This window comes from Ipomoea triloba, chromosome 3 (assembly GCF_003576645.1).
Source record: "Ipomoea triloba cultivar NCNSP0323 chromosome 3, ASM357664v1".
NCBI classification, from domain to species: domain Eukaryota; kingdom Viridiplantae; phylum Streptophyta; class Magnoliopsida; order Solanales; family Convolvulaceae; genus Ipomoea; species Ipomoea triloba.
The window spans coordinates 30788194-30808959 of record NC_044918.1 but is presented as its reverse complement, the minus strand read 5'-3'; the positions used below and the strand labels follow the sequence as shown (position 1 = coordinate 30808959).

At 36.1% G+C, this 20766-nt stretch overlaps 4 protein-coding genes across 10 annotated transcripts; 1 reads left to right on the top strand and 3 right to left on the bottom strand.

Moving 5' to 3' along the window:
• Window positions 1-349: 349 nt before the first annotated feature.
• LOC116013197 (probable polygalacturonase) lies at window positions 350-4501 on the bottom strand. Its single transcript, XM_031252845.1, has 5 exons — window positions 4142-4501; window positions 2756-2876; window positions 2249-2423; window positions 2107-2177; window positions 350-1281 (listed from the first exon to the last, which is right to left on the bottom strand). Exons 1-5 carry the CDS (start codon window positions 4499-4501, stop codon window positions 545-547), a joined length of 1464 nt encoding a protein of 487 aa, XP_031108705.1. The 3' UTR covers window positions 350-544.
• A 2150-nt stretch (window positions 4502-6651) lies between these two features.
• LOC116013554 (inner centromere protein-like) lies at window positions 6652-9833 on the top strand. Of its 5 annotated transcripts, none has more exons than XM_031253375.1 (3): window positions 6652-6709; window positions 6793-6902; window positions 8501-9833. In XM_031253375.1, exon 3 carries the CDS (start codon window positions 8588-8590, stop codon window positions 9662-9664), a length of 1077 nt encoding a protein of 358 aa, XP_031109235.1. In that variant the 5' UTR covers window positions 6652-6709; window positions 6793-6902; window positions 8501-8587; the 3' UTR covers window positions 9665-9833. The 5 variants fall into 5 exon arrangements, with proteins under 5 accessions (XP_031109235.1, XP_031109232.1, XP_031109234.1 ...); XM_031253372.1 differs by having other exon boundaries at window positions 8195-9833; XM_031253374.1 differs by adding an exon at window positions 8195-8401 and having other exon boundaries at window positions 6689-6902.
• A 186-nt stretch (window positions 9834-10019) lies between these two features.
• LOC116013456 (deSI-like protein At4g17486) lies at window positions 10020-16740 on the bottom strand. 3 transcript variants are annotated; one of them, XM_031253227.1, is made up of 5 exons: window positions 16675-16740; window positions 16207-16391; window positions 12354-12615; window positions 10837-10904; window positions 10020-10538 (listed from the first exon to the last, which is right to left on the bottom strand). In XM_031253227.1, the coding sequence occupies exons 2-5, from the start codon at window positions 16339-16341 to the stop codon at window positions 10242-10244; spliced, it is 762 nt and encodes a 253-aa protein (XP_031109087.1). In that variant the 5' UTR covers window positions 16342-16391; window positions 16675-16740; the 3' UTR covers window positions 10020-10241. The 3 variants fall into 3 exon arrangements, with proteins under 3 accessions (XP_031109087.1, XP_031109086.1, XP_031109085.1); XM_031253226.1 differs by lacking the exon at window positions 16675-16740 and adding an exon at window positions 16503-16662; XM_031253225.1 differs by lacking the exon at window positions 16675-16740 and having other exon boundaries at window positions 16207-16662.
• Window positions 16741-19126: 2386 nt separating this feature from the next.
• LOC116013195 lies at window positions 19127-19693 on the bottom strand. The gene has a single exon (XM_031252844.1). It carries the CDS (start codon window positions 19691-19693, stop codon window positions 19127-19129), a length of 567 nt encoding a protein of 188 aa, XP_031108704.1.
• Window positions 19694-20766: the final 1073 nt, after the last annotated feature.

Genomic DNA, 20766 nt, shown 5'->3' with positions numbered 1-20766 from the left:
GTGTTACACTAATCCTATTATATCTCAACCTGTTGAAACAGATACACACTGAGACTCAATCTCATGACCTCCCAAATAGGAGAGCCACTATATGCTATCTGAGCATAAGATGATTGGCAAATTTTTTAATATTTATATAATATTTAAAAAAAAATGGAGGTGGGGTGGGGGGAAGGCCCCCATGGCATATACATGCCTCCGCCACAGATTACAGTTATGACATAATCAAATCCTATTACAAACTTCAGGACCTTGCCTAACTTGTGCAAGCTAAGTCACAAATTTCCTAGCTTATTCAAAGATTAGTCCCATTCAATCTAACATGAATAATAATCATAATAATTATTACTTATTAGGCAACTATACTAATATATATTCACACGATAAGAGGAGCAGGACAAAAATAAACTTGCAGACATGGCCAGATCATGCAAAATTCAAAATTCAGTCATACAAAAATCACATATGTGGGAAAATACTTACACATTAGTGTACTCACATGCATCATATTTACCGTTTCTAAAAGAAAATAACCAAAGCTGGGCTACTCCAGGTGCTTAAGAGGAGCAGAACAAGTCTTGAGCTCAACTTTCTCGATTGGGAGTTGATCAGTAGGGAAGTTGCACACAACATCATGCTTTTTAGCCAATTGACCACACGGGCTAGGAGTCACGTTAGAGCTGGCAACACCGCTGATATCTGAGCAGTTCCACGCCGCGGGTTTCTGTTTCTTCTCCTCCAATGATAATTCCGTGTTCTGGTGCATCTCAATCGTCGCGTTAGACATACAAAGTCCGGTGAAGGGATGATGATTCCCAAAGCCGATGAGATACCCAGCGATGGTCACGTTTTTGGCCTTGATATTACTGTAACTTATCCCGCTTATAGTAGACAGCGCTTTGGGGTCGTAATTGTCATCGGGATTATCGCCGTAATCGGCTATCATCCATAGCACGTACTTCATGGTATCGTATTCAACATTTCTAACGTAGATGTCTTTGACGAAGCCGCCCCGGCCAGGGGTGGTCTTGACCCTCAGGCCGGATTCGGTGTTGATGGATAAGATGTGTTCGGCCCTGACGTCCTGAATCCCACCTGAGAGTTCGCTTCCTAGGGCAATGGTAGCACTGGATGGGGAAATGCAAGTTAGCCTTTTAATTGAGAGGTGTTTTGTTGGCATGCCGTATTTTATCCCGTACTCATCCCACCCACTCTTCAGTGCGATGCAGTCATCTCCCGACACGATGTAGTTATCCCATATTCTAACATTCGTGCAAGAATCTGCAGGGATTATTGGAAAACAACACACCTGTTAGGATCCTAGCTAGGCCATCACATTTTAGAGAGGTAATAAGTGTTGAACTTACCCTCAGGCCTCAAGCTCAATGCACTAGCCAGTTAGGCAAGGTAATGGACTTACCCTCAGGTCAATACACTTGCCAGTTTGGCAAGACCCACCCAACAACAATTCCCCTTCCTGGTCTTGCTGAGCTGGAATTCATGACCTAACTCTGATACTATTTATTAGGCATTCCTTAATAGTGGGAGTTTTGAGGAATTTTTGTAAGTGTGATTATGAAGGAGAAAATAAGGGTGGGAAAAAAAGAAAATTTAAAGATAAAGCAAAATAAAAAGAAATAGGAAAAAAATTAAAAAAGAAAAAAGTAATTACGCAGAAGTGAGGCACAGGCGGCTCTTAAACACTTTGGGCTCAGCAGGCTGCAAAATCTCCTATTTTGCAGGAGAAAGACACCAACAGAATCCCCCCTTCCATTTGTTAAAAAACTACCCCCAAAATTTTTATTATTCTAAAACCCCACTAAAAGCTACAAATGGGGATGACCTTAGGATTAATCGCTTACCAGTCAAAAGTTATAGCGGGCGAAGATGCAACTTTATTTATTTATAGATCGCCATCACATTTATGAGAGGCAAGATGATATATTTGACACTTCACCTACCTCCCTACAACAATCTTATAGCTATTAGCTATCATGGATTTGGCCCTTTATTGGTGTCCTCTCAACAATATAATACTCAATATTATGTTGTTATATATATATGATGCTAGCACGGATACAGACATAAAACTCAATGAAAACGGACCTGGATCAATGCCGTCCGTATTTGCAGAATCAATGGGTGAGAGAATTGTCAAATGTTGAATTATAATGTCACTGCAATAGTAGAAAAATATAATGAGAAATTCAATAAATTAAATTATATGTTTCATCTAGTTTAAATGAACCTGCTGTAAACAGGATGGACAACCCAGGATGGAGAGTTACGCAGTGTGAGATTGAATATTTGGATTTGATTAGAATGCATAATCTCAATAAGGTAAGGCCTTGTGTTCTTAAGCTCCTTCTCACGATACTTCACCCACCAAGCCTCTCCTTGACCATCTATCGTACCATTTCCACCTGATTATATTTTACATTTTCACAAATTAAAGTGAGTTCAAGATGGGTTATATATATATATATGCTTGCGTTCATATGAAAACCCTATCATGCATGTCTTAAGTGAGAACGTGAAGATTGCATGAGTTCATACCATCTACCACATGAATACATATAGTCTACTTTAGGGCCTCCACCATCATTCAGACATGTCTGAAAATAAATTATGTGCATTCATTTAGTAGATTGTGTGTACTTATGTAGCAGTAGTTAGCAGGTTTTTATGTAAGATATGGTTTTATATAATCCTCTCTCTATATATATATAGTTATTGTATTGTAACTTGTAAGTACCAGTAATGACAACGTCAGTGAGGTTTGTTCCAAAGATGAGACTGATCATCCTAGCTCCGGGTGCATCTCTTCCCCTTCCATAAGATGGCAATGGTGGAATAAGAGGATATTGTGATACATCCTATCAATATAATATAATATATATAACATCATACAATATTCATATCATGCATACTGAAAAAGTTAGATTTGATGATGGATCGTATGTAATGATAACAAAATCACACATGAATAAGAAAAAATGAAAATGTAACGCACATTAATCATGCACTAAAATAATCCATGCCTACGACTCTACGAGCATGGGGGCGGTATAAAGAAGTTTCCAATCTTTTCGAGTATAACGGTCATGAAATATTGTTACAAAGAGTTGTTTGACCAATAAATAGTAGGTAAGACAGATAAAATGAGATCGAAGGAGTATAATCAAATGAGACCAGTTCTTTTTGGAGTTGGTGAGACTTTTTATAAATGCACACAAGCTATTATACGAATGCACATAGACTAGATTTTGTGCAATTCATCTTGCATACATATTATTCGTGTAGTAATTTGTGTGCATCTAAGAAGGGTGTTACGGGACTCCCAAAAACAGGTGGATACAGTTATATATACATACATATATATATATATATATATATGCTAGTTTTTGCGATGCGCAAAAAATAGGTGCCCAATATTAGTATTTTGTATTAAAATTTTAAATTTATTTAAATTATAATATAGTAAATAATAATAATAATAATAATAATAATGTAAAATATTTTTATAAATTGGATATTTATATTTTAAAAAATAACTAACATATAACTCTAATATTTAATGTGTATATATTATTATTATTATTGAAGAAGATAAGAAACTATATGGTGGATGCATGTGCATAGTAACAATAGTGGAAAAGATAACGGCAGTTATAATGGTAGGGGTATATTTGTCCAAAATATTATGTAGTACAACTTTTATAGCATAATGTACAAAAAAACTTAATGAAAAAAACGGACATAAATGAGGGGTATAACATTGATTTACATTTATTATGTTTATATATATATATATATATATATATATATATATATATATATATATATATATATATATATAATTTCAAGTGCGGCCGTGCTCTCCAGTGCGACCGTGCGGTCACACACCACTCAATGTTACGAAATACACCATTCAATGTTAAGAAACACACCACAATGAAACACACCACAATGTTAAAAAACACACCACAGTGCATATTTGTGTGGTGTGTTTCTTAACATTGAGTGGTGTGAACCGCACGACCGCACGGGAGAGCACGGCCGCACCTGATCATGACTATATATATATATATATATATATATATATATATATGATAAAGAAATTAAAAAGTAGATCGAAAACCTGAGTGGCAAGAATGGTGGCATCGTTGTGGATATAAAGGGTGAAATGGCTGGTCAAATTGAAAGGTCCAGTTAGCCATTTCCCCGGTGGTACGATGAGCTGAGCGCCACCGTCGTCTGATGCTTGCTTGCTAAGGTTTGCAATAGCTGAGTTGAAGGCCGCCGTGTTTAGGGTGTTTCCGTCACCTTTGCCGCCAAAATCTGTGAGGTAAGCAGTGTGTTTCCGGCAGTTTATCGCCGGAAATTGCAGGGATTCCGCCGATCCTCCATGCCTGCATTCCACCAACAGTAGTAATCCCAATAGGAGAAAGATCGCAATCTGTACAGAAAGAAATATATATACATATTTAGGCGAGTCCATGATATGATCTACGGTGAATTCAAAATCAGAAGCATGCATGCATGGAGTTTGTTATAGTGCGCGTACGTGAATCCATCCGCACATCAAACGCAAAACACATGGTTCTCCGATGTTGGAAAGTTTATCTGAGGAAAATGTATCATATTTCCGTATTTTTCTCAAAAAGGAAAAAAAAGTGTGAAATTGGCCCCTAAGTTGAGTGTATAGTGTAATTAGGCCCTTAACTGAAAAAAGCTTCATTCAAGCTGGTAAAAATGTTAAGTCTAAATTGACTTTTTATCATAGGGACTTAATTACACTATCACCCAACTTAGAGGGTCAATTTGATATTTTTTCCTTTTCAAAATTAATTTCGAATTCTTTATCGTTACTGTACATGTTCAAAAAAAAATGTAATTGTTGTAATAGGTAAGCCTGTTGGCCATTAGCTCCTACCCGGTGGACATTGCAAGTAATTGAAAAGAAGCGAGACAACAGGAAATAGGGAGAGAGAGTATTTCATTAGATCAGCTTAAGTTCATAGAAGAGAATACATACACATATGACATATATATGTACTTAGTATATATAACACAAACAATAATAACAACCATAATGGTGATCGTTACAACGGTTACATAATAATGACCACAATAAGTATGATTTATAATAGTAATTAGATTGGATGATGTCAAAACATGCGTATACTCACCTGAAATTTCAACTTGTGAAAGGGTCAAAGTTTGAAAAAATTAGAGAATGGCTTAATATGATGAGATGGCAATTGGCAACCAAGGTTGGTCTAAGATACCAGAATTATTATGAATTTATGAGGATAAATGAAGTTTACATCACAAAGCTTCATCAGAAGACAACCAAGGGCAAGGAGAATTGAAGTTGTCTGCTGTTGAGGGGAATTTCAAACACAAAGAACTGAGAACCAATCACAATTGTTCACGTGTTCAGATCTAACGGATTAGAAATACTATTTTTTAAAATAAAAATACGGTGACATTTTTGTAAATAATTAAACTCTATAGTACAAGTAAATTGCGTTAAAAGTGTAAGTAACAGTTACATAAAATGCACGTAAAATGTATTAAAACTGCAAGTAAAGGTATTAAAAGTGCAACAAATAATTTATACTGAGTATCAATATTAAATGCACCCAACTTATCATTAATTGCACCAAACATTAATTATTAATTGCACCAAATAAACGTTATCATTAAGTGCACCAATGTGAAAGACGTTATCATTAGGTGAACCAATGTTAAAAAAGTAAATTACTTGCACTATTAAGTGAAAATGGTTGCACTTTTAACACATGTAACTTGCATCAAAGTTCGAGTTATTTATGAAAATACCATGCTTTTTTTTTAATTACATCTAATCTATTAAATCTATACACGTGGACCGACTGCGATTGGTTCTTAGTTCTTTATTGGACATTGGACGGCTGCGATTATGGCTTATGATTGGAGTAATGAAGCCATTTAGAAAACAACATCAAAGCAAGCCATATTGGACAATGGACACTACTTTCGCTTCAACCCAAAAGCTGCCATATTTCGACTGATGAGTGACTCTCCTGAGATTGTATGTAAAAATATAATATTTTTCTTTAAAAATATTACACAAATATGATACACTTTATATTACATACCATCTCACATAATTGTTTGTCCCAATTGATTTGCTTGCCCAAAAAAAATTATCGCTTATGATAATCAAACTCGAATAATCTCAAAATTCTCCCCACAAAAAAGTGATACACATCAAAGGAAAGAAATAATTCTTCGTTTAATTAGTGGAGTGTCTACAAGGAATGAATCATACGTAATTAGAGAATAATTGACTAAATATTAGTATAAAGAAATTATGTATATTAGAATATATCATTACCTTGCATAGTTAAAATAATTTTAATAATTTAATTATTATAGGTGTTAGTAATTTAGTATAAATAAGTTCATATGAAGATCGGAAATTACTCAAAGAAAATAGGTTCATGGTTCTTCCGTTCTTTTTAGTTATTTCTTGGAACGGTTTTCTATCTGTTACGGTCATATCAAAGGTCGTAACTAGAAGCACCTTTGTTACTTGAGCCAGCCTTTAGGTTAGGTTACCTCCACGTGTGAGTTGTATCGTCCTTTTCTCTTTAATTCACATTTATACCCTTCCTTCTTCTTACACTTCATCCCCGTCCCCTCTCCCCGGCTGTTTCATGTAACGTGGCTTTACTATTCCGTTTCAATTTTTCTTCCTCTTTTGATTTTTGGTGTTATTATAATACTCCGTATTATTTTCAGATCTTAAAACGCCCCAAAGCATTAAAATCTCAACTGTTGTTTTTCTCTTCTCTAGTGAGGGGATGTTCTTGAAGAGGCCTGTACCTCTATGCTGTCCTCTTGTTAAACAGGTTTGCTTATTTTTACCTTTTTTTTTTCTTTTAGATCTGGAGTTCTGATGTATTTCTGTTTCATTCGCCTTCTAGGTTTTTCTGTTTGATTCTTAATTCTTGTTAATTTTGTGAAATTGGTAATTTTGTTTGTGCGGGTCAGGGGTTGTGTCCAAAATTGTGTTGTGATTGGTGTACGAGGTCACAGGTTTGAAGCCCGTAGATGCAATTTACTCTTTGTGCTTCAATAGATTGATAAAGTATGTATAGACAGATATTACATTGTCACTAGTATTAAAAAAAAAAAAAAGAAGTTGTTTTTGTTATAGATAAAAGGTTTTTGGCATCTGAATAGTGTTATTGAAACTAGTATTGCAGTCCCCCACTGCTTTCTTTATCCAAGGAAATTTGTTTGGTGGAAAACAGTTTAAGTTTCTCTATATTACTGTCAATGAAAGAAGTGGCTTATTCCCCAATTAATGCCCAACTTCAGACAGGTAATTGTTGAGTTAATACTCAATTTAGTCATAGACTGTAGTGTTTTTTGTTGATTAAGTTCTAAATGATTTTTTGAGCTTAATTATGTCATCGACTTTGATGGTTTTACCCAATTGAGTCCTCGGCGGTTAGAACCAAGGATTGAATTGAGAAAAAGCACTATAGTTGACGACCAAATTGGGTAAAACCTCATAGTCAAAGACTAGCTTGGATAAAACTACTATAGTAGAGGACTAAATTGGGTATTAATAGAGGTGAAATTACCAAGCTACCTTAACAAAGGACTCAATTAGGGAAAACCATAAGAGTTGATGACCTAATTATATACAAAAAGTCGTTTAGGATTAAATCGAAAAAAAAAACTATTGTAAGACTAAATCGGGTATTAACTCAGCAATTGCTCTTATACATGATAGAGGATGGGGCATGGATGCTGAGTTAGTGATATTGTGATAATTAAACACACATTTTTGTAGGCAATTTCCAAATTATTATTCTAGAATATTCTTTATCATTTAATTAAAGCAAACATTAACCATTTAACCTAGCATTTTGAGAATGCAATAGTTTATACCTTGGAGTACTTGAGTTACAAGTGGTTAAACTATGACTCAGTTGATGTTAGTGTGTAGAATATTCTCCAAATTTTTTTTCTTATCAGGCCACCACTGTATTTAAACTTTATATTCCTTATACTGCTTGATAGAAACTGTATGTATATTTTTATTTTATTTATTTGTTTTGCTTGATATAAACTGTATGGAAAATATATTTATTTTCTCCAATTTAACATTTAAGCATCTTCTTTGTTGCAGCAGGAGGGGGGCGTCCTTGACTGGACAGTAGTTATTGAGTAATTGGATTGAATTTTCAATCACTAACTAATTTGGGTTGTTAATGTTAGATGGGTAAAGGCAAGGGTTTCGGTAAATTGGGAAGAATGGTGAGGCAAAGGACTAAGAAATCTTATCAGTTGTCTCTTCTTCAGTGTCCCATTGTTTCTGTTTGGGATTGTACTTTGCGTAAGATGACATACTCATTTAGACCTGGGTGGGTGTAGTTTGAGGGGGTCATTAGTTTTTTTACTAGACATTAGTTTTACTGTTTCAAAATCGGTACAGGTGAAGAGTCATGGAGATGATGTATATGCGTTGGGAAAATTAGGCAAGTGAGTATTAGAGTTACAAAACTGATTTGTGGTTCACAAGATGGAGTGTGCTAAAGTCGTCCCATCTGGATGCGGTGTTAGAAAAGTGAATAAGAAGCAAGTGAAAGATGAAATGGAGCGCATGAAACAAGCTGAGAAGAAGAAGAGGCGTTTGGAAAAGGCCTTGGCTACATCTGCAGCAATCCGCTTTGAATTAGAAAAGAAGAAGGAACGGCAAAGGCTTGATGAAGAGGGTGCTGTACTTGCCGAAGCATATGGATGTGGTGTTAGAAAAGTGAATAAGAATCAAGTTAAAGATGAAATGGAGCGCATGAAACAAGCTGAGCAAAAGAAGAGGTGTTTGGAGAATGCCTTGGCTACATCTGCGGCAATCCGCTGTGAATTAGAAAAGAAGAAGGAGCAGCAAAGGGTTGATGAAGAGGGTGCTGTACTTGCCGAAGCATCTGGATGTGGTGTTGGAAAAGTGAATAAGAAGCAAGCGGAAGATGAAATGGAGCGCATGAAACAAGCTGAGAAAAAGAAGAGGCGTTTGGAGAAGGCCTTGGCTACATCTGCAGCAATCCGCTGTGAATTAATAAAGAAGAAGGAACAGCAAAGGCTTGTTGAAGAGGGTGCTGCACTTGCCGAAGCATCTAAATGTGGTGTTAGAAAAGTGAATAAGAAGCAAGTGAACGATGAAATGGAGCGCATGAAACAAGCTGAGAAAAAGAAGAGGCGTTTGGAGAAGGCATTGGCTACATCTGCAGCAATCCGCTCTGAATTAGAAAAGAAGGAACAGCAAAGGCTTGATGAAGAGGGTGCTGCACTTGCCGAAGCAGTTGCATTGCACGTCCTACTTGGGGAAGATTCAGAAGATCAAGACGGGGTTATTCTCAAGAACAGGAGAATAATAGATCCGTGGGATAATAGTGGGAAAATCGATGTACTTTTGGGTGGACGAAGAGATAAAGACCTATCAAAATACCCGTTTGAAGGAGCAGCAGCTGGATCTGCCTCGGGTAATCTCAGGTATGGATGCATGTGGAGCCATTGGGGAAACAACACTAACTGGATAGTTTCACCCCAATCTTTGGGAAGAGACAGCGTTGAAAGCCATAACCCTTGCTCCAATTACTAATTTTAGTGGTTAGAACGGTTAGTGTGGATTGTTTCAATATGTAGTCTTGTTAGTTGATCTGAGCTGTTTACAATATTTCAAACAAACTCATTTTTTTGTCAGTTGTTAAGCTTGTATTATCATGGACATTTTAATAGATTCAAGCTTGCAATTACTTTTTTTTATTATACCACTAGATGTTCTGAGTAAATTCTAACTATAAGAGACACCTTTAAACCAGATTTGCAATCTGAGTAAATTCTAATTATAAGAGACACCTTTGAACCAGATTTGCAATTTACTTTGGCACATCTAAGTACATGATTCTTAACATTGCTGAAGACCAAAAAAGTTTGCAGTATTTACTGAATCAATCTCATATGAACTCTAAACCTCGTTTTTACTTTCAACGACTTCAATGCAAATCATGGTAGATACCATGTGGGCGGCGTTCAATTCAATTACAATTACAAGAAAGACTAAACGCAGTAATCAACAAATTCAGTTTTTACACTACACACTGATCCCACAAACAATTCCAAGTTTAGTCTCTACATGTTCTTGAATGTAACACAACTATGATTGGGAGAAAACTCCTTCACGGTCCATGCACGGGGCTCTGCCTTAGAGGTGGTGGTGCTTCTGCATCTTGACGCTGCTGTGGAGGTCCAGGCCGCATAATGTCTTCATCTCGACTCTCTACATCCGAACTACTTGATGGTCTGGCCCCCGTAGAAATGAGGTTTTTGAACCAAGTGGCTTGGAGACGAGGACTTCCTCTGTTGGAGTTGCTAGGGGAATCGGGGTTACTACCAGAATTATTGGAGGCGATCCCTTGCAAGAATCGATAAGCCACTTTGCTTGCTGTAACAATCTCTGTTTTCGCTTGCCTCAGCTTCAACAATAAGAAAAGCCAAGACAGTCAGTCATAGCCAGAAAAAGGAACTTACCCAATCAAAATTTTGGAAACCATGCTCCAAAATCTTCCTACTTTACAGAATTATGAAATAAATCATTGACCTTTCATAAACATTGTACAACTGATGATCTAACAAGGGTATGATAGGAGTGTTAGCTTTGTCTTCTATTAAAAACTTATCTTGATCAAATAAGTCAACAAAGATTCTACACACTCAACAGAGACTGTGAAAGCTAACAAGTGTGTATTCCAAATGAAAGTAACAGAATCTCACCCGAAAGGCCGTGTTTCCTGCTATCTCAACAGCAGCATCACCAGCATTGGCAAACCTATTTACCCAACCTGTTACACAAGTTATAATAATGTTGTCTATGAAACAAACTGAACCATAAGAACATTATGGTTGGGGTATTTTACCCCCAAAAAAAAAATGTTTCTCTTTTGGTAGAATTTAGTTCAGTATTTGAGAATGAGAGTGACTTCAGTAATTCCTAATTCATTATTACAAGGATTCCTTCTTCTGACTCCCAATCTACTTCACAGTACTAAGTAACTCAGAACAAGTTCAACAAGAATTTGACACATAACTTCCTCATAGAATTGTCAAAATTTTCTAATTGCTACAAAACCAGACTCAAGTAAAGTTCTAGTCTGTCACATGAAAAACGGTTTACTAACTTATAATGCTTGTAATTTTCATTTTAAAATAAGATTCATTCTTCAGTTTCTTCAAATGAATATCAGTTAATGCGACTTGCGAGAATATAACGGGAGTAACATGCTAGTTGCTAGTTAGTAATATGGAAGCTAAACAGTTGAGCAAGCATTTTCAAGTTATCAACCAAAAAGTCTTTTGTATTACCCATGGTTCCACTCTTCGAGGAAGAAAACCATTTGAAGGAAAATAATACTAAATGAGAATAAAGGAGGTTCATATTCACATCATCCTAATCTAAAAGGAAACATGTCACAAATCATTTTGCACAATACAATATACAATATATATTACTCAATGAATAGAAGAATAGAACAGAAAACTGCATTCCAAATTTCCAGTATAGAGTTTATTCCATTTTAGGCACCCTCAACTATAGTGGCATTTCCACTTGTACTCCCCAACTTTTATATACTAGGGAACAATAATAAGAAAATTACAAAATCGTGTCACTTCAATAATAAGCCATCAAAATAGGGTGAAAGAAACTCTTTCAAAATAATAGTAAATGCAGAATGAAGGTCTTTATTAACATTGTCGTAATATAAAGGGAAGTGCATCTCAAAGCATTATGTATTGAAAAATAAAAGATTAGAATCATCAAAGGTAAAAACTGCATTTCACATATTTAAATTTTAAACAATAACTAACTATGTTCAAACAATACTCATTGCAATGGAGCAGACAGCAAAAATAATTTGAACACTCCACTTTCCCAGTGCTCTATAAAATTTTAAACACATTAACATCGTCCTAATAAAATGGAAGTGCATCTCAAAGCCTTGTGTATGGGAAAAAAAAAATCAGAATCATAAAAATTAAAAACTGCATTTCACATATTCAAACAATAACTATGTACAAACAATACCAATTGCAATGGAGCAGAAAGCAAAAATACTTTGAATACTCTCATCGCACACAGTGCTAAACAAAAATTTTCAGACATTTATTAATGCCTGAAAGAGGGAACTCACATATTGGAGAGGATAAGAATGTCAAGGAAGATACACAATAGTGCACATTTAAGTGTCTAACAAGGAAGAAGAGGAGGGAGAGAGAGAAGATTGGGAAATTACCTGGAAGCTTGGGCACACCTAGTCTTTCGCAGAACTCATCACAAAAGTGATTGCAGTTCTTTGACAACAAATCATACGAGCAACCTGGCCACTCTCTACTAAGTTCTCTGAGTATCTGATTCACCTTGAAAATTGAATAGTTTGTTTGTCCAAGATTGATGCTTTCACGATATGAATACATTGGATTCTGTCCTGCAGGGCAGCTAAATACACCAGTACCTTGTTCACAAAACCCAAATGACCATTCCTCATCTCCATAAACCTATGCACACAATACATCCAATTAAACAGCTTACCTATTAATATAGCAGCTATGAAGCGGAAAAGAATAGCAACTAATGAGATGATGCATGACCATTCTACGAAAAAAGGGAAAATGCCATCAGAACAAAGGAATATAGTAAAAGTACTCTATGAACCTGATGGCTCCATAGAACACAAAACAGAAATTTTCTGGCTGCAATATAGCTCTGTGCTTTCTCACACAGCTTGTTACACATGAAACACTAGAAGAAAGACAGAAGAGAAGCGGGCAAAGAAAGGGATGAAAAAGAACATGGAGACATGTAGCTTAAAACTCACTTATCAAAAGAGATCGCTTCACGTTTAAGCAATGAAGCAACCGTGATCAATGGTCTATCACATTGATTCATCAAATCGACAAAGCATATAGATGTGCGGAAAAGCAATAGCTTCAGATTGAAGCGATTGAAGCACAATTGCACAAATCGAGCGAGAAGCACTCTTTTATACACAATGCCAATTCAATGCAGCCCTTGAGGAAATTTTAAGGTTTTAATGAGCTTACCTGTCCCAAATAGCAAGATTCGGTCCTAAATACCTCCACAAACAAGTGAACAACTACTCCATAGATTCCGGCAACTCTCCTCCTCTAAGAGGTAGGTTATCAGAAGTCCTATTCCTGGTTGATTTGATGTTATGTGTCGATGTTTTAATTTTCTTTTGTTTTTTTCTTTCTTTAATTTTCTCCTCCTCTAAGAGGTATGTTATCAGAAGTCCTATTCAGTGAAGATCTTCCATCTCTGTTTAGTCTGCACTTTGCCCACTCTTCATGGTCAGAAAGTGATGCACAAAGAGTGGGCAATGGGCAGGCAGTTTTTTATTTTTATTTTTATTTTTTTTTTAATACTAAGAATTCTTAGTTTTCATTAAATCAACCATTTTTTTTAGTAAAGAATGTACGTGACGAATTAAATCAGCCATTTTCATTAAATCTTGATTTAATTATTGTATTAAATATATTGTTTTAGAAAAGATGCCTAATTCTCATTCAAAAAATCAAGATCCGATATGGGACCATGGAACACGTGTTGTGTCCAATGACAACACCCGTGTGAAGTATGCAGACATGTGACAAATAGAGGAAAGAAAAGGGGTGGGGGGTGGATTCTAATTCAAAAAATCAAGATCCGATATGGGACCATGGAACACGTGTTGTGTCCAATGACAACACCCGTGTGAAGTATGCAGACATGTGACAAATACAAGAAAGAGGGGGGTGGATTCTCATTCAAAAAATCAAGATCCGATATGGGACCATGTAACACGTGTTGTATCCGATGACAACACCCGTGCGAAATATGCAGACATGTGGCAAATAGAGAAAAGAGGAGGTGGATTCTCATTCCAAAAATCAAGATCCGATATGAGACCATGGAACACGTGTTGTGTCCAATGAAAACACCCGTGTGATGTATGCAGACATGTGACAAATAGAGGAAAGTGGGGGTGGATTCTCATTCAAAAAATCAAGATCCGATATGGGTACACGTGTTGTATCCAATGACAACACCCGTGTGAAGTATGCAGACATGTGGCAAATAGAGGAAAGAGGGGGTGGATTCTCATTCAAAAAATCAAGATTCGATATGGGACCATGAACACGTGTTATCCAATGACAACAACCATGTTAAGTATGCAGACATGTGACAAATAGAGGGAACGACAGGGGGAGTTGCTAATGTAAAGGTATGTACAAAGTATGTTGAACGTGTTAGAAAATTGATTAAGAAATTTGTAGACAATAAGAAAACTAAAAAGATCAAATCAATCAAAATTTTCATCTTGAAATTGATGAAGAAATGTTTCACGATGATGTTGATATGGAATTTGGAGAGGCTATGGATATGGGGTTGAATGCCAAAGAAAAAGGGAAGGGAATTTGTAAGAGTATTTCATCCAATTTCAGATCTACCAACTTCTAATAAAACTTTCTGAGACAACTATCTACATTCATGCAGAAGCAAGTTACAAATTCAACAGGCATTTTTAAGATTTAAAAGTTGTTACAGTAACAGCAAGTTACAACTTAAACAGGCATCTTTGGTTTGTGCAAAAGAAAATGGGAGAACAGATTCGCAAATATGCTCCTAAGCCAGAAGTTGAANGGGGGGTGGATTCTAATTCAAAAAATCAAGATCCGATATGGGACCATGGAACACGTGTTGTGTCCAATGACAACACCCGTGTGAAGTATGCAGACATGTGACAAATACAAGAAAGAGGGGGGTGGATTCTCATTCAAAAAATCAAGATCCGATATGGGACCATGTAACACGTGTTGTATCCGATGACAACACCCGTGCGAAATATGCAGACATGTGGCAAATAGAGAAAAGAGGAGGTGGATTCTCATTCCAAAAATCAAGATCCGATATGAGACCATGGAACACGTGTTGTGTCCAATGAAAACACCCGTGTGATGTATGCAGACATGTGACAAATAGAGGAAAGTGGGGGTGGATTCTCATTCAAAAAATCAAGATCCGATATGGGTACACGTGTTGTATCCAATGACAACACCCGTGTGAAGTATGCAGACATGTGGCAAATAGAGGAAAGAGGGGGTGGATTCTCATTCAAAAAATCAAGATTCGATATGGGACCATGAACACGTGTTATCCAATGACAACAACCATGTTAAGTATGCAGACATGTGACAAATAGAGGGAACGACAGGGGGAGTTGCTAATGTAAAGGTATGTACAAAGTATGTTGAACGTGTTAGAAAATTGATTAAGAAATTTGTAGACAATAAGAAAACTAAAAAGATCAAATCAATCAAAATTTTCATCTTGAAATTGATGAAGAAATGTTTCACGATGATGTTGATATGGAATTTGGAGAGGCTATGGATATGGGGTTGAATGCCAAAGAAAAAGGGAAGGGAATTTGTAAGAGTATTTCATCCAATTTCAGATCTACCAACTTCTAATAAAACTTTCTGAGACAACTATCTACATTCATGCAGAAGCAAGTTACAAATTCAACAGGCATTTTTAAGATTTAAAAGTTGTTACAGTAACAGCAAGTTACAACTTAAACAGGCATCTTTGGTTTGTGCAAAAGAAAATGGGAGAACAGATTCGCAAATATGCTCCTAAGCCAGAAGTTGAATATGTGTGCCAAATATCAATTTCAAAATCTTCCTCATTGGTTCTCCAAGCACACCATAGACTGTAACTAGAAATGCCTAGAGTTTTAAAGTTTGGCAATAGCCCAAAAAATGGCATGATAGAAAAGCTGATTCAATTGAGTAAATCAACACAAATTGCATCTGAAAACTAACTAACAAGATATAAACACAACAAGGCACCGAATAAGATCAGCAACTATAGATTCCCATTTGGTAAATAACTGCTGCAAAACACAAAGCATCAATCTACTGAAGCCTGACGAGAATAGATTCAGAAATGTTTGAGCAGAGTAAGAAATGCCAACCTCAACCGATACAAGGAGCCTAGATCTAATTCCGCAAGTTTAAACTACCAATCCAACACCGACGGAAAATACATGTAACCAAACAAAAACAAGCATACGAAAGACGATGTACCTGAACAGCGCTGTGAAAGATGCCGCCGAGACCGATGCCGTCCTTGAAAATCCTGTTGATCTGAAGAATGGTGGAGTTGGTCTTGTCGGAGGCACTGTTCGTCACATCGTAGATGTGGAGAATAACCTCCGCCATCCTCCTCCTCCCTCAACAAAACCCTAAAAACCCCCGCGACTGAACTTAAACTAGAAAATTTGAGAAAGAAGACGAAGAAAAAGGTAAAACAAACCGTAATGATTGCGAAACCAATGCTACTGCTAAAAATGGAAAACGAAAAGGAGTGCAATCATTATCACCGTCGTCGGCGGCGATATTATGGTTGTTTTGCGCTGGCGGAGAGCTGTCTTTTTGTGCTGTGATTATAAGGGAAGAGATGTGCTCTTAAACTTTTCAATTATTGTCTCCAAGAGCTCAAAATCAATCTTCTATTCTCAATTACAGTCGTTTTAGTGTTTTACTTTTACTAACCTCTTTGTGCGGTGTTTTGCTTTTTAGCGAATAGCAATGCAAATGCTACGATAACATTCCCCCTGCGTTTGAGACCGCTATGACTCTATGAGATATGAGAGCGACTGGGACCACTATTATACGGATTTTTCTTCCCTAGAAGCCGAAGCGCCTACTATTATATGGATTTTTAGAAAAATGATCAAATAATGAAATAAACTTATAAACTTTACTTGAAAAGTTAATTAATTTCATAAGTTTTTAAAACGTAAAATTACACATTTTAACATATTATATTGAGATAATGAGGTCCAAAAATCAGTAATGACTTACTATTACAGGTCATTAGAGTTTCGACATCAATTTTATCTATCTCTGACGACAATCCGGTGGCCGATGACAACTAACCCGTCGCTGGTCGCCTTCCAATCTCAAAGAGCCTTTTGTCGAAGAAGGTGACCAGCTGGTCGCCTTCTCTAGTAGACGTCGTCGGCAGTCGGATTGTCGTCGAAGATGGATAAAATTGATGTTAGAACTCTAATGACATGTAATAGCTTGTCATTTACTAGTTTTTGAACTTCATTGTCTCAATATAACATGTTAAAGGGTGTAATTGCACTTTTTAAAAGTTTAGGGTGCTAATTGACTTTTAAAGTAAAGTTTGGGGCTTATTTGACTATTTTCCCTAGATTTTTTAAAGAGTTCATTATCAAAATAGTCCTTTTGACGATAGCGAAATTATCTATTTGGTCATTGATTATTATTTTTTACCTAATAAAATTATCAACTTTAAAAATTTTAACCAATTTGGTCCTTCATTGGGTCAACGTTAGAAATCTGTTTAATTCGAAGGTATTGCTAGAACTTCACATCACATACACCATTTTCTCTCTTATTAAACATAAGAGTTAATTACCAACATGGTTCATTGACTATAGTGAAATTATTAAATTGGTCCTGAGCAGCCCAAGAAGCAACGTGAAATTCCAGCAATACCCTCAAATTAAATAAACGTCTAACGGCTAAATAAATAGAAGACCAATTTAGTTAAGATTTTAAAGTTGATGACTTAATTAAACAAAAAAAAAATTCAAGGATCAAATTTATAATTTCGTTATAGTTAATGGACATTTTGACAATTAACTCTTTTAAAAGTATATCTTGCGATTTACTTTAAATTGTTTTTATTATATGAGTTATTTAAAGATGACTTGTTTATTTGCAAAAGAAATCAGTATTTTTTCTATTTTTTTTATCTTATTATTATTAAGTTATGTTCATGTTAGTTTTCAATGTTATTTTTGTCATATTTAGTAAATATTTTCATTGTCACATTTAAATTTTGATAGAAAACAATTGGTACAATTCATCACATTTAATTTTTAACTCAAAATTATACTAATAACTTGAACTTCTCAATGCTTTTGAATATAAATGTATGATTTTGAACTAGAAACGTTATACATTTTGATGGTTTTTTTTTTTTTTTATCAAAAGTGCGATTAAAAAGATCAAATATGGCCCAAAATAATAATATAAAAGTCTTGCATCAGATATGACAAAAATAATACATGAGGACGAAATGTGAATGTAACACAATAATTATAGAACAAAAAAAAAATAGAAATAACTCAAACTTTAACTGCATAAATAAATATTTGATGGAAATAATGTAATTAGAGCAAACTTAGTAATCCTACTTTTATTGTTATCACTTCCTTAAAAAAAAGCCTAAAATTACTCATTGATGTCCCTATCTTTTCAATATGATATTAAATTTATTATTGACCTTGTGGTCTAGTGGCACCCGGTGTCCCGGTTTACACTCCCGCATAGATGATGGGAGTAGGTTCGAACCTCAGTAGAGGCAACTGTTGACTAGGTTGAGAAAGTAGTTATGAACAGATACTACAAACAATTTGTAACGTGCAACTGTTGACTAGGTTGAGAAAGTAGTTATGAACAGATACTACAAACAATTTGTAACGTTAGATGGCAATATTAAGGAGTAAATTTACTAGGAGTTCATTCTATTTTTGGCCTAGAAAATCTAATTGACAATTCATTTTTAGTCCTTTTTTATATAACATTCACTTTTATTCCTAGTATTATTTGTGCATGAATATTTTTTGTTATCTATTAACAAAATAGTTTAAATGTCGTTAAATATATGGGCCATTTTATTTATTAGCAACTTTTTATTTTGTATTTAAATTGGAAGTTTTCATTTATTGCCCCTTGGGATTTTTTCAACAAGTATTCACTCTACGTAATTAACATCTAATTATAAAACAAATGTTAATTCTATTTTTAAATAGTATTGCATTCATATAAATGGTAATGGACGAGAGAGGGAATATCTCCGTCCCTAAACAATAGTTATATCATGAACTTGGGTCTACATTGCAATAGATTCAATGTGGACCATACACATTTACCAATTTTTTTTTGAAAACCAAAACACCAACTTATATTAAACCAAAAGCAAACTTGAAATACAATCCGGAGGACTAAAATCCCAAAACCTAAGGACAGGAGAAGAACCAGTCCCCCTAGCTAACACATGAGCAACTTGATTCGCTGACCTTATGACATGACGAACAACTATGTCCCTCATGTCTCTAGCAATCAACTTACATTGCTTTATAATCAAACCAACATATGAATAATCTAAAGAAGCAGAATTAAAACCATTACAAACATTTAAACAATCAGATTCAATAATAACCAGAAAAGTTCCACGATTCTTGAGCCACGTAAGAGCCTCCTTTACTGCCATTGCTTCAGCCACATAAGGATCAATAGCACAATTTAAGCGACCCCCGCATGCAGCCACAAACTTGCCTTCATGATCACGAAGGACAGCCCCAAAACCAACCACCCCATCATTAATCATCGCATCTACATTACATTTCAAAGTACCAGTTGGGGGAGGCACCCATGGCACCAAAGGAGAGGTTGAATGCCGTGAGATAGTAGATCCAGCATGAGTAAAACACTGCCAAGCATTCACCCAGTCATTAACCTGCTTCTTTAACATAGCTAAAGGTCATACCTTGCCATTCCAGATTAGATCGTTTCGCGCCTTCCATACAGTCCAGAATCGTGCAGCCATCAACACCGCATGGATGGGGTTTGACAAGTTCAGGACCGTTTCAACAAACCGAGCTAAAGAAAGGCCTTGAAGAATATCCGGCGATTCCTAAAGATCGAGCGCAAGTGGACATTCACAAAGGAGATGCGAGATTGACTCAGATTCAGAAATGCAAAACGGGCATCCACCTCCAATCACAACACCCTTCAACCGCAAAACATCAATCACAGGCAGAATATTCCGCATGCATCGCCAAATAAAATTCTTAATATTAGGCGGCACCGGTAAACACCATAGTTTATTCCAATCAGTAAACTCGACGTTAATATCTTGAGAGAGCAAATGTCTGGTCTGAATATGGTACCCATGTTTTACCGTATAAACACCTTTGATGTCCCCTTTCCAGCACCATGCGTCCATATAATTAGATAAGATCGGAGTGCGTAAAATTCTCGATACATCTTGTTCAACAAAAATATCTCTCAAAAGCTCCTCATCCCAATAACCACTGCTATCCAACAGATTACACACACGAGCATGTCTAAGTTCCTCAACACAAGGCGTATGGAGGGTAGAGTCATCAGTACTTGCAAGCCAAGGCCAGCCCCAGACTAGTGTATCCTCCCCATTACCTATCCGGCGAATAACTCCCTCTCTAAGCACCGTCTGACCAGCCAAGATACTACGCCAAAGGTAGCTCGGGTTATGACCTATTGTGGCATCCAAAAAAAAATGAGTTAGGGAAATATTTCGCTTTCAATACTCGACACACTAAGGCATCAGGATTAGTAAGCAAGCGCCAACCTTGCTTCGCTAGCAACGCAACATTGAATTCATGCAAGCGTTTGAAGCCCAATCCGCCATACCGTTTTGGAATGGCCAGTCGGGTCCAACTCAACCAGTGAATACCACGGGAAGAATTAGACTTTGAAGTCCACCAGAACGCATTCATAACCTTTTCAATTGCATCACAAACATTCAACGGTAGTAGGAACACAGACATGGTAAAAAGGGGCATA

Coding starts and splice junctions, on each gene's coding strand:
- LOC116013197 (XM_031252845.1), bottom strand. CDS start 4,501: ATGGACTCGCCTAAATATGTATATATATTTCTTTCTGTACAGATTGCG. Junction 2,877..4,141: donor CCACCATTCTTGCCACTCAG/GTTTTCGATCTA, acceptor TTATATTGATAG/GATGTATCACAATATCCTCT. Junction 2,424..2,755: donor CACTGACGTTGTCATTACTG/GTACTTACAAGT, acceptor AAATATAATCAG/GTGGAAATGGTACGATAGAT.
- LOC116013554 (XM_031253375.1), top strand. CDS start 8,588: ATGGAGTGTGCTAAAGTCGTCCCATCTGGATGCGGTGTTAGAAAAGTG.
- LOC116013456 (XM_031253227.1), bottom strand. CDS start 16,341: ATGGCGGAGGTTATTCTCCACATCTACGATGTGACGAACAGTGCCTCC. Junction 10,905..12,353: donor AGGTGTGCCCAAGCTTCCAG/GTAATTTCCCAA, acceptor CTTGTGTAACAG/GTTGGGTAAATAGGTTTGCC. Junction 10,539..10,836: donor CAGGAAACACGGCCTTTCGG/GTGAGATTCTGT, acceptor TTATTGTTGAAG/CTGAGGCAAGCGAAAACAGA.
- LOC116013195 (XM_031252844.1), bottom strand. CDS start 19,693: ATGTTAAAGAAGCAGGTTAATGACTGGGTGAATGCTTGGCAGTGTTTT.